Source organism: Ranitomeya imitator, chromosome 6, assembly GCF_032444005.1.
Source record: "Ranitomeya imitator isolate aRanImi1 chromosome 6, aRanImi1.pri, whole genome shotgun sequence".
Classification (NCBI taxonomy): domain Eukaryota; kingdom Metazoa; phylum Chordata; class Amphibia; order Anura; family Dendrobatidae; genus Ranitomeya; species Ranitomeya imitator.
In genome coordinates, this window is record NC_091287.1 from 53,554,506 (window position 1) to 53,573,239 (window position 18,734).

General features: G+C 45.2%; 1 protein-coding gene across 13 annotated transcripts in view; it reads right to left on the minus strand.

Annotated features, from left to right (window-relative positions):
• The window catches only part of PARD3 (par-3 family cell polarity regulator), a 693,206-nt gene that overhangs the window by 284,670 nt on the left and 389,802 nt on the right, over positions 1 to 18,734 (minus strand). For all 13 annotated transcript variants that reach the window (XM_069729684.1, XM_069729681.1, XM_069729677.1 and 10 more), the window contains one exon: positions 7,721 to 7,871. In XM_069729684.1, the coding sequence (XP_069585785.1) occupies positions 7,721 to 7,871 (151 nt within the window). The remainder of the gene's footprint in view (positions 1 to 7,720; positions 7,872 to 18,734) is intronic.

The following is an 18,734-nucleotide window of genomic DNA, read 5'->3' on the forward strand; positions in this document are numbered from 1 at the left end:
GCTTTTGAAATATTTGTCCAACTACTTTTGATCCAACTACTTTTGGTCCCTTTAAAAAGAGGCAGCTGTCATTTTTTACCCTAATTAGGATGTGAATACCTTCAAATTAAAACAGAGTCTGCACTGTAAACGGCTAAAATGCCAAAACTTGTGTCACTGTCCAACAAACATTTCTGGACCAAAATATAAATGTGTCAAAAATGAGCATTGCAACACATTACGTGTTTTAGATCCATTTTTAGACAATATTTCTACTTGCTGAACAAGGAAATGTGGCCTAGCAGAAAGTGCAGATAAAAAGAGATAAATTACACTTCTGTGCATTAAAAACACAGAAATTGAGCTAAAAATTGTCCTAAATTCGTGGACTTTGACTACATACGCCCAATTAATTAACAAGCCTCACAAACTTTAGTAAACTTGGTGCCTTTTAATAAAGTTTACTCTTAGTTTGCACTGTCCAAAAGTTTGTTTTAATAATTCTGCCCCCGTTATATTTGCTAGGAGTTACCTAAAACATTTGGTCCTTTAGTGGATGTGGATCATGTGCCCTTCAATTCTGCTTTTCAGAATTCTTAACCAATAAAAATTTGTACTTTTTTTATTAATTTTGGTTTTTGTGTACACATTTTTTTTCCGGTTTTTCGAGCAGTAGTCCAATTCATGGCTAGGTGTTTGTCACGCTGTGACTGTCTTCGCTAAGGGAGTGAGGCCTCAAACTGTCCCTGGAACTGTGAGCCTATTCCTGTCCCGGGGGAAGCTGTAGAGGCCCGATTCTCTGACCTTACTATGCTCCTGTTAAACCCTGATCTGTCAAATCCCGTAATCCATGAGGCCTGGGACAGAAATGTAAGGTAAACAAGACACAAATACAAAACAGGAATAACAGAAAGCAACAAACACACAGTCACCAAAAGTAGAGAGGTATATAGGGAAGGATAGGAATGTACAAACCCAATGGGAATAGGATAATGAAGAAAGCATACACCCAAAAATAACACAATTTCCAGTAGCAACAATGATCTCCAATTCAGCACAGTGTCTCCAAGGAGCTAGGAAGCAAAGCTTTCACTGGCAAGGCAGAGGAGGTCTGGCCAGGTTTTATAGGGAGAGGTAAGGACCAGATCAGAAGCAGCTGAAATGGAGCTGCAAGTTTCTTACCAGCATAAAAAGGGTGGTTAACCTCTTCAGCACCAAAGGAAACTAAATCCATTTAAAATGGGACACACACAGGTTAAATGGAAGATCTGCGGTTCACAAAAAGTAGTGATCTCCTAACCCCAGATCACTCAGGAGGACGTGACACACTCATGACAGTGTTAAACAAGAACAGCCAAAAACATCCAATCCTACAATGGAAATTTTATTAACCTTCGTCAGGCTGCATAATTTTACAACGTTAACAGGCTGCAGAGGTACAATTGTACCTTCATATATATTTTATTGAAATTTGGCCAATATATTCTGGACCAAAACTGCAGAGATGTCACGAAATTTCAGCCCTCTACGGCTTTTCGAAAAAAAAAGTTATTGCAATTTTAAAACGGAATAGTTACAATTGTACCTACTCAGCCAGACAAAGGTTAAAAAAAAATAAATAAATAAAACAAGGAAAGCGACTAAAATAAAAATGAAATTTTCTACTCAATAATTGGACATTAAATTGTATTTGCTTCATGCTGTACCTACATTACCACTGCGGCCATTATTAATAAATGCTTTAAGGTGTGAATAGTTGTGCAGCACATTCCCTTTTCGGGAGTTTACCAATAGGGATAATAACAATTGTCTAATATATTTTTATTACTTCATTACCCTTGTAATCCCCTTTGATACCCACATTAATGATCCTAAAGTGATCTTTAGAAGGGAAAGGGAATACTGCAAGCGCTAAGAGCGAGGTGACATAATGGAGGCTCCTGCAAAGACAAATTATTATTGATATGGATCAGAAGAGGCAGGAGAAGTAGTCGGCTTGGTGGGTTATTAAAGCGATGGTTGGCCTCGTGCCTGGAGAAATCAAAAATCAAGCTCTAGAGATATATTTTATTGCTTTACCAATTCAGGTGCAACATCATTGTATAAATAGGCATTTATCATGCACTGGTGCACGTAGGGATACGCTTACGTGAGGGACTGTATGCGCGAAAATTACCGTACATAACGGCTTTCTTCTATGTCAGAGTATTACACACAAACGTTCTCTTCTGCTCATTGTCTACAGGTTGTGTTGCAATTTACGAAAACTTCATTGGAGCTCTCACACGGCCGATGCCTGTATTGAAATTGTCTATGTTACTGGTTTGAACTAGCCATGAACTACTACTACATCCGGGATCAGTTCTTCAAAAGCTGCCGGAAAGATCTCCACTGCCTTTTTTTTTTTTTTTTTTTTGTATACTCCTTATTTAGAAAAAAAGGTAACAAAAGAGAAAATGTTGGAATTTAGAAGGAAAATGAGTGGATCCTTTATCCTTTTCTTCAGTCCACCAGCAGAGCAAAAAAAAAAAAAATCTACAAATTTTCCTTTATGTGCACACGCAAGAAAAGAGGTGCAGAATTTTCTGCACAAAATCTGCATCTCCTGGCAGAATCCGCAGCTGCGTTTTTTATGCACAATTGATGCGGATTTTGTACAGTTTTTGTGCAGATTTTACCACTGTGGATTTCTATAATGGAGGGGTGCAGAAACGCTGCAGAACTGCACAAAAGAAGTGACATGCACTTCTTTGAAATCTGCAGTGTTTCTGCGTGGATTTTTCTGCACCATCTGCACAGCTTTTTTTTTTTTTTTCACATTGATTTACATTGTACTGTAAATCACAGTGCAGTTCTGCAGCGTTTCTGCGCAGAAAAAAACGGTGCAGTTCTGCACTAAATCTGCATCGTGTGCACACAGCCTTATTATCATTCCAATTTTAAACTGGCGACCTGTGGATCTTTAGCAGAGAGGCGTTGTGCCTCCAAACTCAGTACTTTGTCCCCAGCTGGTCTCTAGGCATTAACAAGCAGCTCGGAGTGTCACGGGACCACAGCAGCCTTCATGTTCCATCTAAACAGGAAGAATCATCACTCTTCATGTTCAGATGGATTGTTAATAGTGGTGAACGCAAGGATAAGGTGTTATCTGAGCATGCTCAGGTGCCAACAATGTCATCGGCGAGATGAAAAATATGTTCCAAGTCCACGCATGTCTCGCGGGTGTTCGACAGCCGCAACACATGCAGGGATTGCCTGTTTGTTAGCCACGAGACATGCAGGTACAGGGACTCAAACATATTATTCAAGCACGCTGAAAACACTGTTAGCACCTGAGCATGCTCAGATAACACCTTATCCCGGCACGTTTGCTCATCACTAATTGTTACAGCTTCAGGAGATCAGTGGTTGCTGTTTGGCTGTAGAGGACATGTGACGCCTTCAGTCCTATGTTGATGCTACGAAACCAGCAAGGGAAACGGTACCAAGTATGGAAGAGCGACACAGATCCAGTAGACAAGAATAGTTTTTATTAATAATTATTGTTTGTTACAGAGCCTTGGACCCACTAAAGAGAACCTTTCAACAAGTTTTTGCCACCTGATCTGAGGGCTGCATAATGTAGAGACAGAGGCACTGATTCCAGTAGGCTGCTTGCTGTAGTTTTGATGAAATCACTGCTTTATCAGCAGGAGATTATTACTAGAGGACTAGTAAACTTCCATATCCGTGAGCGCTGTATATTGTCGCCCCCAAAACTGATTAGTAGATTTCTGTGCATAGGCAGAAAGCTGTCAATCAGTGATGGGGCGGGGTTATACAGGGCTCAGAATTCAGAGAACTGATAGATCTGCAGCAGATAAAACTATGGTTTTATGAAAACTGCAGAAAGCAGCCCAGAAAGTAACAAATCGCTGGAATCAGGGTTTGTGCCCCAACATCATGCGGCTCTAAAATGGGGTAGCAAAAACCTGGAGACAGATTCCCTTAGAAGTTATTGAAGTCGTGGCTATCATCTTTAGAAACGCTAATTAGACTAGTTTTGATTGCATTATATAGAGATGCTCTTTTAAAAGCAATGTAATATAACCATATCGGACAACACTGTCCCTCTAAAGACCCGTAGGGGAAGGAATAAAAATAATTCTCTCTTAAATAGTAGGAATTCATTACCGATGCACGATAGCACGATGTCAACAGCTATTTTGTCAAATCTAAAAAGCTATGTAGTATTTACAACAGCAATGTCCTGCTTATAACAAAACATGAAGACAGATTTATAAAAACGGTACTAAAATAATTATTTTCCTTAATTACATTGGTAATGAGCTCATTAGAAACATTGGAATTTGAATAATCTAATAGCGCTGCTTAGGTCTTTATATTCAGGAAGGGCAAAAAAAATTATTCACAAGTAAGAAAAAAAAAAACGTTTTTTTTAATGTCAAGAACAATTTTAATCAAACAGCTCATTGTGTTTTAAATGTGAAAATCCTTACAAACTAATCCCATGATGAGCTACTCGGTAAATCCAAGTTCTCCCGTGGCAAGACAAGTCTTTATTAACTGGGTCTGGAAAGGGAAAGCAGGATGGCGGCAAAGCAAGCGCTAATAACCTCATTGGCCACAGGGGACGGTGGAGCCAGCGTGGTGCCGCATGCTAACAAAGGATGCAGAAAATTATCTATACGGGTTCAGAGCTAATGCACTGAAAAATAGAAAACCCAAGCAAGTCATGGATGGCGATCAAATGACCCGTTCCACGGTCTCACATTTACATGTATACAACTTCTTTCCTACTAAATATTTTTAGAGATAGGAAGAAACAAAAATAAAAGCTACTGTAGGTCATCCTCTGATGTTCATGATAGGCATTGGGGCAGATTAATAATCCTGTGCGAAACTGGAACAGTATAAACTTAGACCTGAAGGGTCCATGAGGACTGGGATCCAGCACCAATGAGACACTGTTAAAACATCACTTTTACTGTGCATTTAAAGGGAACCTGTCACCCCCAAAATGGAAGCTCAGCTAAGCTCACCGGCATCAGGGGCTTATCTACAGCATTCTGCAATGCTGTAGATAAGCCCCCGATGTATCCTGAAAGATGAGAAAAAGAGGTTGTATTATACTTACCCAGGGGCGGTCCTGCTGTGGCCTGGTCCGATGGGCGTCGCGGTCCGGGGCCTCCTATCTTCTTACGATGACGTCCTCTTCTTGTATTCACGTTGCGGCTCAGGCGCAGGTGTATGTTATCAGCCCTGTTGAGGGCAGAGCAAAGTACTGCAGTGCGCAGGCGCTGGGAAAGGTCACAGAGGCCTGATGCCTGCGCACTGCAGTACTTTGCTCTGCCCTCAACAGGGCAGACAAAGTACGTCTGCACCGAAGCCGCAGCGTGAATACAAGAAGAGGACGTCATTGCAAGGAGATGGGAGACCCCGGACCGCAACGCCCATCGGACCGGACCGGAACCGCCCCTGGGTGAGTATAATCTAACCTCTTTTTCTCATCGTTTAGGTTACATCGGAGGCTTATCTACAGCATTACATAATGCTGTAGATAAGCCCCTGATGCCGGTGGGCTTGGGGGTGACAGGTTCCCTTTAAAACATGGTGTGAAAAAGCTACATAAAATTAAAGATCGAGAGAAAAGATCCATAAGCTTATGTGTTTTTGGGTTAGCAAACATTATTCATAGTCATTGGTGCTGGAGCCCAGTCCTCAAGCTGGATTTTTTGAGGGGAGGCCCCCAATCAGTGGGGTAACTTGAAGCTCATTGATTGCAGTTACTCCCCTGCCTTCAATGATATTAGACAGTCGGCTGATCCCGCCAATATCAGTGGCTTCAGACGACTTCATCCTAAAGGTTGCAGGCGCCTTTAGAAAAAAGTAGCAGACCATGCTATTCCTGCTGGTAAAAAGTGATGTAATTCCTGATGAGAAACAAGAAAAAAAAAAGGAGAGAGTAAGGCTATGTGCCCACGTTGCGGATTTCTGTGCAGATTTTTCCGCTCAGTTTTTGAAAAATCCGCAGGTAAAACGCACTGCTCACTCGATGTCCTCGACTGTCCTATCACTCTAAGGCTGTGAGCAGGAAGACGCTGCCATGGCCCTGCCAGTCCGAATAGTCTCCAGCACAGCTTGGTCACCGGTGGCTAATAAAGTAAGTCTTTATATGAAACGCCGCAGGATTTCAGAGTCAAAGATCCCCGGCTAAGGTCATAAAATCAGTGTTTGGCGGATCCATGGACAGAATGCATCAGTTTTCAGATTCACTTTAACATTTCTATTTTTGAAAGCATAATTAGCAGCATTTTTCCCTTTTGCACAGCGCTGTATGTTCTGCAGCACATAATTCTAATTGACTATTTTTAATTACCGTAACCTTTTAAAATAGGTGATGTTTTGGGCCTTGAAATCCAGAGCAAAATCTAAAATTTGCATTCCCTATCAGTTTGACTTTGGAGCGCAGGCGGAACCCGGAGCACATCCACACAAGCACAGGGAGAATGCATAAACTCCATGCAGATGTTGACTTTGGTGGGATTTGAACCCAGGACCTCAAAAGGTGGAAAGCAACAGTGCTAACTATCGAGCCACCTTTTGCTTATGGCCAGTTCATAGTTATGCTAAATAAATGTATATTGCACAAGTGTAACACACTGTTGCTGTAATAATCTGACAATTTTATATCGGCTTTACATGTATCCAGCTAGAAAATGTGTGTGAGTCATGAATGTGATAATAAACAAGCATCTGAAACCAATTTATGACATGTAATTTGGGGTAAAAATGTTTGTTCTTCGCTAGTTTTCACATTTTATTTACCTTTTTTTTTTTTTTTTTTTTTTTTTTTTTTTACACTAGATTTATTTAATTTATTACATATTACACCATTGGGGAAACCAAGCAGCCACAAAGACTAGAATCCTACAAAAATGTTTTTTTGTTTTTTGCTGTGTGATCCAGAAATAAATCTGCAGCATGTTGGCATTTTACAGCAGTTTACTATTGAAGATCAGCGTAGGTGGCAGATTTCCAAAATGTTCATCAACCCATGCTGTACTAAATGCTTATCTCGCGCACATAGTGCTGACGTATGCGAGCTAACATGCAAAAAGCGGGAAAGCCTTGCGTTACACCATGATGCTGAGGTCGGGATCTGGAGCACTTTCAGCCTATTAAAAGATTAATGAAGAAATACAAAATCATTGAAACTTCCAGAATGGCAACAAAAGTTTAGTGTAAGAATCCTAATTTATCTCTGCGCAGCTGGAGAATCCGTTGTTCAGACATGAAGTCTTCTCCCGACAGAGACATTTCCTTTTGAGTCAATAAACATCAAATAGAACAATGTGGATACATTACAAGAAAGCCTTCAAGACTAACACAATAAGAGGGCTCAATGATTTACTAATAAAGTCCTATAAAGCGCTTACCATGCCTAATGCACATCCTCTAATTTAATAGGCCCATTATGGGGCGAAAGGCAAAAATAAAGAGTAATCCAATAAAGGGTGGGCCCGGCACAAAGCCCATCTCACCGGTTTCATTAGGGAAAAACACGATGTTAATCATGATACAATTCTTTAATATCCCGCTGAATTCCTACAACTTACAAATAGGTTTTGGGATGTTGTATGCTCGCTGTCACTGCTGTAAATAACGCATTAATCACTCCTCAATGAACAGCCAAAAGGACAAAAAACAAGACATGATTAGTAGCGTCTACATGACTCACCCATTATCCTACTTAATACGGCATTCCTTGTGGGCGATTCGTCTAATCCCTCAATCCCGCTGTACATAGAGTGGGAAATTCTTCGTTCCCTGTCGTCCAGCATTGTCTCGATGGCCAATTCAGGCCCCGAGGGGCTTCCAGGTGACTCCAACTGTAGAATCGGAAAAGAAGGGATATCAGTGCTGACGGTCTATTTAGCAGCATGGGGGAACAATAACAACGTGCCTGAGGCCTGCACCCGGCTGGGTACCAAATGAGCTAGAACTTTTCACCCTGTATCAAAATAATTTGTACTGACAGTTCTGCTTAATGGGCAACTTTCTGTGCCGCTTTGTTGTAGACCTCCTGTGGAGCGCCTGTCATATTTCAACACCCTTAAGCAAAAAAATAAATAGTACAAAAGACAACGTCTCTGATCATTTTAGACCACATTTGCGCACATGTTTATGGCCTTTTAACCCCTCCATTCTCTGGACTCATTTGTCCCTTGATTATAAAAAGAATAAGAAAAAACCCAAGAAATAGGGTGTTTCAGCATGGCTGCCCAACACACAACACGCGGATGATTGATGAGGTCTCAATTCCTCCACACACGTACTGAACATCCACAATGGGTTTATAATACAATGAAATATGTACCGCGAGGTGTCATCACAGCAGGCTACTGGGCATATGCATGTATCTACTCATCTCTCCTACAAGAACTACTCACATTTCTTACTTGGATCTATGAACGTTGCCTACAAGCTGTAGAAATACAGTGTCTGCAGTGCTGACAAAACAATTGTGCTTTAAAAAATGACAACTTAAAAAGTTGGGAGAAAGTTTTATGATTTTTTTTAATGTTGATATGTCAGAAGTTTTGATGAATGGGAACCCTGGTGCAGACACAGCCACTGATCAATAAAAAGAGTGCTCTACTCCTTTGTTCTGAAGGCCTCTGCTGTGTTCTCTTTGGAGAGTTCGGCTATGTGCGCACGATGCAGATTTGTTGCGGATAGTCAGCGTTTTTCTTTTGGCGCGGAATTGCACCAAATCCGCAAAGGATTACTAGTGCAATGTTAATCATTGGCAATCCTGAACTGTTGTGCACACGTTGCGGAAAATTCCATCCTGATACGCAGAATTTTAATTTTTTGCAGACCCGCAGCGTTTTCCTCCACTGAGTCACTCAAATCTGCAACAAAAACCCAGGTGTTAACGGGTTTGCGGATTTGCTGCGGATTTGGTGCAAAAAACGCAGCGGATTTGCAAAATGAAATAATGACATTAGGAGGAAGAGTATGTGGGTGGAGAATCTAGATTTGACCCTATCTTGGTTGAAACGCATCAACAATGGAGGTTGGACTTTGGACTTGAAAATGACTTTTTTTCTTTCCTTTTTTTACATTAATATATCTTTATTGAGCTAACAAATCCACATACAAATCCGCACATAAATCTGCATCAAAAAACGAATGAAATTCGCACAAAAAACGAGCGGAATTTACACTGCGTTTTCTGCCAAGAGATGCAGAATCCGCATTGAAATTTCCACAAGCAAATCCGCAACGTGCGCACATAGCCTTGGACGTACTTTCTATGTGTCCATGCAGTGCTCACTCTGTTTTCTTAAGGAGTGTTCAGCAGAGCTGATCAGAAATAAAATGGCACAGAAGTTGGATTAGAGCTTCTTTCCCAACACTCTAATAATTGTTGAGGGTCACAGAGCCCCACCGATCACCATGGCGTGTCAAAATCTTTATTGAATTTAAAAAAATAGAATTATTCTTACCGTTAATTTGGTTTCTAGGAGCCTTCCACGACAGCCACCAGGAGGTTGTCTCCATTCCCTAATGGGGGACAGGAAGCACAAGAGGTTAAAAACCCCTCCCACCTCCCATTAACCAGTGACTTACAACAGAACCCATAGCACCGGTTACCTTTAGGTTCTCAGAAAAATATCCAAGAACATCGGGAGGGAATTAATGCTGTCGTGGAAGGCTCCTAGAAACCGAATTAACGGTAAGAATAATTCTATTTTCTCTAGTTGCCTTCCACGACAGCCACCAGGAGGAATGCCAACCAATTCTGTATTTAGGGAGGGACCACAGCTTGAAGAACCTTTCGGCCAAAAGCAAGATCCCGATTGGACCAGAAGTCCAATCTATAATGCTTAGTAAAAGTGTGTAGGGAAGACCATGTTGCTGCCCTGCAAATCTGCTCCGATGAAGCGCCAGCCCTTTCAGCCCAAGAGACAGAAGTAGATCTGGTGGAATGGGCTTTTAGGCCCGCAGGAACAGCAATATTCTGAGTTGAGTATGCTTCAGAAATGGCCTTTTTTATCCAGTTGGCAATGGTACTCTTCGCTACCTTCTTGCCTTTGTTTCTGCCAGAAAGATGAACGAAGAGATTTTTGTCAATTCTAAATGATTTAGTATGTTCTAAGTAATATAACACTATACGTCGTACATCCAAAGTATGGAATCTGTGTTCTTCCGGATTTGAAGGATTGTGACAGAACGATGGGAGGACTATATCCTGTGATCGATGAAATTCTGACACTACTTTCGGTAGGAAACAAGGATCTGGACGGAACACAATGGAATCATCTCTTATGGTAAGATAAGGTTCTCTTATTGAAAGGGCTTGTATTTCCCCTACTCTTCTTGCGGTAGAAATTGCAACCAAGAAGGCCGTCTTGTAGGACAGAAGTTGCGAGGAACAAGATGATAATGGCTCAAATGGAGGAGCCGTAAGACCTTTTAGGACTATGTTTAAGTCCCACGATGGCACGAAAATTTGTCTTCTTGGACAATGTCTTGATGCTGCGACCATAAACCTCTTTTTCCAACGATGACCCGCAAGGTCCCGATCAAAGACGGAACTTAAGGCTGACACTTGAACTTTCAAGGTACTTGGCTTCAGCCCCAACTCTAATCCTTTTTGTAAAAAATCTAATATTTGTGAAATATTAGGATGAAAAGGGTCAGGTTTATGAGGATGCAGGTAAAGAAGCTGCGGAGACACCATCACGTGTTTCTCGACGCAAGCAGTGAATAGCCAGGCCTTTCCCCGGGAAGGAAGAACCACGGGAAGGGCAGCATCCTATGAAGGAAAGCCACCTATGCCAAGCATGGTATCCATCCACAGACAGCTGTTTCGGGGTGTTTGCCCCTCATCAGTGTGGAGTAGGAATCTGGCTATTAGGAGCAGTGCCTAGTAAAAAGGCTATAAAGGCACAGATGATTGGCCTCGGGGAGACCAAAACATCCAACACTGCGGAGACACCATCACGTGTTTCTCAACGCAGTGATTCCAGAACACTGCCCCCATCCCTTATGGGAAATATGCAGATGCAGGTAAAGAAGCTGCGGAGACACCATCACGTGTTTCTCGACGCAAGCAGTGAATAGCCAGGCCTTTCCCCGGGAAGGAAGAACCACGGGAAGGGCAGCATCCTATGAAGGAAAGCCACCTATGCCAAGCATGGTATCCATCCACAGACAGCTGTTTCGGGGTGTTTGCCCCTCATCAGTGTGGAGTAGGAATCTGGCTATTAGGAGCAGTGCCTAGTAAAAAGGCTATAAAGGCACAGATGATTGGCCTCGGGGAGACCAAAACATCCAACACTGCGGAGACACCATCACGTGTTTCTCAACGCAGTGATTCCAGAACACTGCCCCCATCCCTTATGGGAAATATGCAGATGCAGGTAAAGAAGCTGCGGAGACACCATCACGTGTTTCTCGACGCAAGCAGTGAATAGCCAGGCCTTTCCCCGGGAAGGAAGAACCACGGGAAGGGCAGCATCCTATGAAGGAAAGCCACCTATGCCAAGCATGGTATCCATCCACAGACAGCTGTTTCGGGGTGTTTGCCCCTCATCAGTGTGGAGTAGGAATCTGGCTCCTAATAGCCAGATTCCTACTCCACACTGATGAGGGGCAAACACCCCGAAACAGCTGTCTGTGGATGGATACCATGCTTGGCATAGGTGGCTTTCCTTCATAGGATGCTGCCCTTCCCGTGGTTCTTCCTTCCCGGGGAAAGGCCTGGCTATTCACTGCTTGCGTCGAGAAACACGTGATGGTGTCTCCGCAGCTTCTTTACCTGCATCTGCATATTTCCCATAAGGGATGGGGGCAGTGTTCTGGAATCACTGCGTTGAGAAACACGTGATGGTGTCTCCGCGGTGTTGGATGTTTTGGTCTCCCCGAGGCCAATCATCTGTGCCTTTATAGCCTTTTTACTAGGCACTGCTCCTAATAGCCAGATTCCTACTCCACACTGATGAGGGGCAAACACCCCGAAACAGCTGTCTGTGGATGGATACCATGCTTGGCATAGGTGGCTTTCCTTCATAGGATGCTGCCCTTCCCGTGGTTCTTCCTTCCCGGGGAAAGGCCTGGCTATTCACTGCTTGCGTCGAGAAACACGTGATGGTGTCTCCGCAGCTTCTTTACCTGCATCTGCATATTTCCCATAAGGGATGGGGGCAGTGTTCTGGAATCACTGCGTTGAGAAACACGTGATGGTGTCTCCGCAGTGTTGGATGTTTTGGTCTCCCCGAGGCCAATCATCTGTGCCTTTATAGCCTTTTTACTAGGCACTGCTCCTAATAGCCAGATTCCTACTCCACACTGATGAGGGGCAAACACCCCGAAACAGCTGTCTGTGGATGGATACCATGCTTGGCATAGGTGGCTTTCCTTCATAGGATGCTGCCCTTCCCGTGGTTCTTCCTTCCCGGGGAAAGGCCTGGCTATTCACTGCTTGCGTCGAGAAACACGTGATGGTGTCTCCGCAGCTTCTTTACCTGCATCTGCATATTTCCCATAAGGGATGGGGGCAGTGTTCTGGAATCACTGCGTTGAGAAACACGTGATGGTGTCTCCGCAGTGTTGGATGTTTTGGTCTCCCCGAGGCCAATCATCTGTGCCTTTATAGCCTTTTTACTAGGCACTGCTCCTAATAGCCAGATTCCTACTCCACACTGATGAGGGGCAAACACCCCGAAACAGCTGTCTGTGGATGGATACCATGCTTGGCATAGGTGGCTTTCCTTCATAGGATGCTGCCCTTCCCGTGGTTCTTCCTTCCCGGGGAAAGGCCTGGCTATTCACTGCTTGCGTCGAGAAACACGTGATGGTGTCTCCGCAGCTTCTTTACCTGCATCTGCATATTTCCCATAAGGGATGGGGGCAGTGTTCTGGAATCACTGCGTTGAGAAACACGTGATGGTGTCTCCGCGGTGTTGGATGTTTTGGTCTCCCCGAGGCCAATCATCTGTGCCTTTATAGCCTTTTTACTAGGCACTGCTCCTAATAGCCAGATTCCTACTCCACACTGATGAGGGGCAAACACCCCGAAACAGCTGTCTGTGGATGGATACCATGCTTGGCATAGGTGGCTTTCCTTCATAGGATGCTGCCCTTCCCGTGGTTCTTCCTTCCCGGGGAAAGGCCTGGCTATTCACTGCTTGCGTCGAGAAACACGTGATGGTGTCTCCGCAGCTTCTTTACCTGCATCTGCATATTTCCCATAAGGGATGGGGGCAGTGTTCTGGAATCACTGCGTTGAGAAACACGTGATGGTGTCTCCGCAGTGTTGGATGTTTTGGTCTCCCCGAGGCCAATCATCTGTGCCTTTATAGGTTTATGAGGATGACACCACGAGGAGAATCTATTCCAGATTTTGCCATACATGGCATTGGTAATAGGTTTTCTAGATTTCTGTAGAGTAGATATTACCGACTCTGAAAGGCCCCTAGCTCTTAGTACCTGGGCTTCAATAGCCAGGCTGCCAGTTTGAACTTCTGTGGTTCTGGATGATAAAAGGGGCCCTGGCAGAGGAGATCTTCTGATACTTGAAGAAAGACTGGACCGTCCACCTTCAGTTCTTCGATGAGGTGGTACCAGCTCCTCTTCGGCCACGCTGGAGCTACTAAGATAGTCTGGACCTGATCGTCCCGGATCTTCCGGAGGGTCTTCGCAAGTAACGGTATTGGAGGGAACCCGTATGCTAAATGGAACCTCCAAGTATGAGCAAAGGCGTCTACTCCTTGAGACCTGTCCTTGGGGTTTAGGGAGAAGTAGTTCTCGACTTGTGCATTCTGGCTGGACGCTAGAAGGTCTATATCGGGAAGACCCCACCTGTCTGTCAACATTTTGAAAACGTCCGCCTTCAGGCTCCACTCTCCTGGATGTAAGACGTGACGACTTAGGCGATCTGCCTGAACGTTCACCGACCCCTTGAGGTGTATCGCTGAAAGTGAGAGGAGATGTTTCTCTGCCCAGCAAAATATTCTGTTTGAAATTGCTTTCAGTTGGTTGAACTTTGGACTCCCCTGGTGTTTTAGATGCGCAACAGTCGTCATATTGTCAGAGTACACTCTGACATGTTGGCCTACAACTAGTGTTGAGCGATACCGTCCGATACTTGAAAGTATCGGTATCGGATAGTATCGGCCGATACCCGAAAAATATCGGATATCGCCGATACCGATATCCGATACCAATACAAGTCAATGGGACATCAAGTATCGGAAGGTATTCTCATGGTTCCCAGGGTCTGAAGGAGAGGAAACTCTCCTTCAGGCCCTGGGATCCATAGGGATGTGTAAAATAAAGAATTAAAATAAAAAATATTGATATATTTACCTCTCCGGCGGCCCCTGAACTCAGCGCGGGTAACCGGCAGGCTTCTTTGTTCAAAATCAGCGCTTTTAGGACCTGAGAATCACGTCCCGGCTTCTGATTGGTCGCGGGCCGCCCATGTGACCGCCACGCGACCAATCACAAGCCGCGACGTCACCGCAAGCTATTAGCGCGCTCATTTTTTAAAAATGAGCGCGTTAATGACTTTCAAAGACGTAGCGGCTTGTGATTGGTCGCGGCCACGCGACCAATCACAAGCCGCGACGTCACCGCAAGCTATTAACGCGCTCATTTTTAAAAATGAGCGCGTTAATGGCTTTCAAAGACGTAGCGGCTTGTGATTGGTCGCGGCCACGCGACCAATCACAAGCCGCGACGTCACCGCAAGCTATTAACGCGCTCATTTTGAAAAATGAGCGCGTTAATGACTTTCAAAGACGTAGCGGCTTGTGATTGGTCGCGTGGCCGCGACCAATCACAAGCCGCTACGTCTTTGAAAGCCATTAACGCGCTCATTTTTAAAAATGAGCGCGTTAATAGCTTGCGGTGACGTCGCGGCTTGTGATTGGTCGCGTGGCCGCGACCAATCACAAGCCGCTACATCTTTGAAAGTCATTAACGCGCTCATTTTTCAAAAATGAGCGCGCTAATAGCTTGGGGTGACGTCGCGGCTTGTGATTGGTCGCGTGGCGGTCACATGGGCGGCCCGCGACCAATCAGAAGCCGGGACGTGATTCTCAGGTCCTAAAAGCGCTGATTTTGAACAACGAAGCCTGCCGGTTACCCGCGCTGAGTCCAGGGGCCGCCGGAGAGGTAAATATATCAATATTTTTTATTTTAATTCTTTATTTTACACATCTCTATGTATCCGATACCGATACCCGATACCACAAAAGTATCGGATCTCGGTATCGGAATTCCGATACCGCAAGTATCGGCCGATACCCGACACTTGCGGTATCGGAATGCTCAACACTACCTATAACGAGACTGCTGGCTGCTAGAAGGGCCCTCTCCACTGCCAACAGTTCTCTGGAGTTGGAGGAACCGGAGCTTTCCTTCTGATTCCAGAGACCCTGGAATGGAATTTGCGAGACCACTGCTCCCCAACCTTTTTGACTGGCATCCGTTGTTACTGTAATTAGCGGATCTTGCACCCAGTCGACCCCCTTCAGTAGGTTTGATTGGATCGTCCACCAGGTTAACGAGGCTTTTACCTTCCCTGGAGTGTAAACTCTTCTGTTTAGGGAATTTGGATTCCCGTTCCAGTTCCCTAAGATGTGCGCCTGCAAAACTCTGGAGTGGCTCTGAGCCCACTGGACTGATTGTATACAGGCCGTCACCGAACCCAGAAGAGACATCGCAACCCGTAAGGTCGGAGAACGTTGTTTCCTGAAGTGTGAGACCTTGGAAATTAGATTCATCCGATGTTCCTCTGGTAGGAAGGATTTTTGACCTTCTGAATCCAAGAGGACTCCAAGGAATTTCCTCACCTTTGATGGTGATAGCTGAGACTTTTTTAGATTTGGAATCCAACCCAAAAGCTGTAAGATGTTCAGAGTTTTGGAAATTCTCTGATTGAGAACTTCGGCGGAAGGACCAATTATTAACAGGTCGTCCAAGTATGGTACTATAGCGATGTCTTGGCTCCTGATATGGGCAACTGCTTCCGCCATGACTCTGGAAAACACCCTTGGGGCTGAGGAGATCCCGAAGGGGAGAACATTGTACTGGAAATGTAAGATTTTTTGGTTGAATTGGACCGCAAATCTCAGGTATTTCCTGTGCCGAGGATGTATTGGAATATGGAAATAGGCATCCTTGAGGTCTATTGTTGCCATATATGAATGAGGAGCTATTAGAGGGATGGCTGTTTTTACTGATTCCATCTTGAACTTGCGGTAGGTTATGTATTTGTTGAGAGCTTTCATATTTATTATAATACGAGATTGCCCGGAAGGCTTTTTTATCATGAAGATACGGGAATAGTGTCCTTCCCCTTGCTCGTTCACCGGGACTATGGATATAGCTCTTGAGTCTAGCAAGTCCTGTATTCCAGCCATCATCAACTTTTGAGTCTCCCGAGATGACGGGGAGGTGACTCTTAAGATCCTGGGAGGAGGCGCATCGAACTCTATCAGTAGACCCTGTTGGATTACACTCACCACCCAGGGGCTGTTGGAGATATTCTGCCAACTGTGAACTAAGTTCGAAAGCCTCCCCCCCACCGGATCGGAGTCATTGCTTTTCTTGTTGTGTTTGTTGGGGAATAAGGATGTTTTTAGGCTTCCCCTTAGCATAACTCCACCTCCCGGTTTTTCCTTTCCCTTTACCCTGGGAGGGCTGGGGCTGGGAGGGTCGAAAAAAACGCTTCCTGGGAGGTCTCTGCTCAGGAAGGGTTTTCTTTCTGTCTGTGGCTTTCTCTAAGATGTCATCTAAGGAGGGCCCAAACACGTAGTCACCCTTAAAGGGAATAGAACACAGTTTTATTTTTGACGTAACGTCTCCGCTCCACATCTTTAACCAGAGAGCTCTTCTGGCTGAATTCCAGTGAGGCATCTGCAAGGAAACCTGTTGCCCTGTGTAAGATAGGCAAAGAGTCCAGTACCTCCTCTCTTGGGGTACCCTGAGAGATGTGGCTTTCTAACTCTTGTATCCAACGAAAGAGAGAGCGGGCCACGCAGGTGGATGCTATATTGTATCTGAGGGCTGAGGTAGACGTTTCCCAGGATTTTTTGAGAAGGCTCTCAATCTTCCTATCCAAGGGGTCTTTTAATTGGGAGGAATCCTCGAACGGCAGAGCCGTCTTTTTAGCCACTCTAGCCACCTGGACATCAATTTTTGGAATGTCCCATTTTATTAGATCCTCCTCAAGAGGGAACCGATGTTTAAAGTCTGGAGGCGTTGTTAGCCGTTTCTCAGGCAATTCCCATTCATTATTAATCATATCAATTATGCTTTTATGGACGGGGAACCCGGGTTGTTTTTCAGTATGTATACCGAACAGTTCGTCTTGTATAGACTGAGGAACTGATTCCTCTTTTAGCCCCATAGTGTTCCTCACTGCAGATACCAATTCCTCAATATATTCAGAGGAAAAAAGGTATTTCCTAATTTCCGCAGATTTACGTGGTACCGCATCTTCCCATTTGACAGAGGAAGACGTATAAGACCCCTCAGACCCTGACTCAGAGTACTCCTGGATTTTCCTCTTTTTAGGGAGTGATGGACCAGGTGAGGATGGTGGTGGCGGTGGAGGTGGGGCGAGTGTGGCCAAAGAGGTTTGAACCTCCTGCCTAACCAAGGAGCGAATTTCATCAATCAAAGAAGGGTGTTCCGCTCTGACGATTTTATCCGTGCAAGGTTGGCATAACTTTTTCTCCCAATCTGGTGGCATTTTTACATTACAGGTGGCACATTTGCGCTTGGTAATGTTTTTAGGGCCAGGCTTGACTCCCTGCAATGAGAGAGGAAGCCGTGTAAGAAAAGGTATATTGAAAAATGTGCCTTTAAATGGGACCCCCTCTGCCGTACTTACTAGGGCTTGGGGAGCGCTGGGCTCTGCAGCTGCAGGGCAAGACGCATCCATGCTTACAGCAGCTTACCTGAGACGTCTTCGCAGCTTATGTAGAAAATAAGCCTGCACCAGCGCGTGGCAATTAGCCGCCCCTCCCCCTCCGGAGTCCCAGGCAGGCGTGCGAGGATGCAGCGTGCCTCGCACGCCGTTCGGTAATCCATTTCTCTGGCCTGTATCGCTCCTGCACAGGAGCGCCGACCCGGAAGTGGAGCGTCACCTGACTTCCGGGTCGCCGAACAGCGCGCGCTAGGAGGGGGAAACGCCGGAGAGCTCAGGGAGGCCTCCGGCGGGCACCCCGACCAGCTTTATCCCCGCAAGAGGACGCAGGAGGCCGGGGGAATGCGGTCCCAGAATCCCGAGGAGACGGGAGGCACAGCGCAGGAGGAAGCCGCGGGGGGCCCGACCTTAAGTGCCCGGCAAGAAATTTAACACAGGTACTCTGCTTAGAGCCGCCGCAGCAGCGCACCAGGAACCTCTCCATGCCCCATGGGGGACAGGAAAGACACTGGTTAATGGGAGGTGGGAGGGGTTTTTAACCTCTTGTGCTTCCTGTCCCCCATTAGGGAATGGAGACAACCTCCTGGTGGCTGTCGTGGAAGGCTACTAGAGAAAAAGTAGCTTCAATTGGCCCAAGAGATTCACTGTGTCATGTAGAGGCCCCGCACTGGGCTTAGAACAATTATCCATTTGGTCTAGATCGGGGCTTCTCAAATTCAATTCTCAAAATTCTCAATTTCCAACTTGGACCCCTGACTAAGATGATGTTTTGGCCTTACCCTCTCTCTATACTGGAATTCCG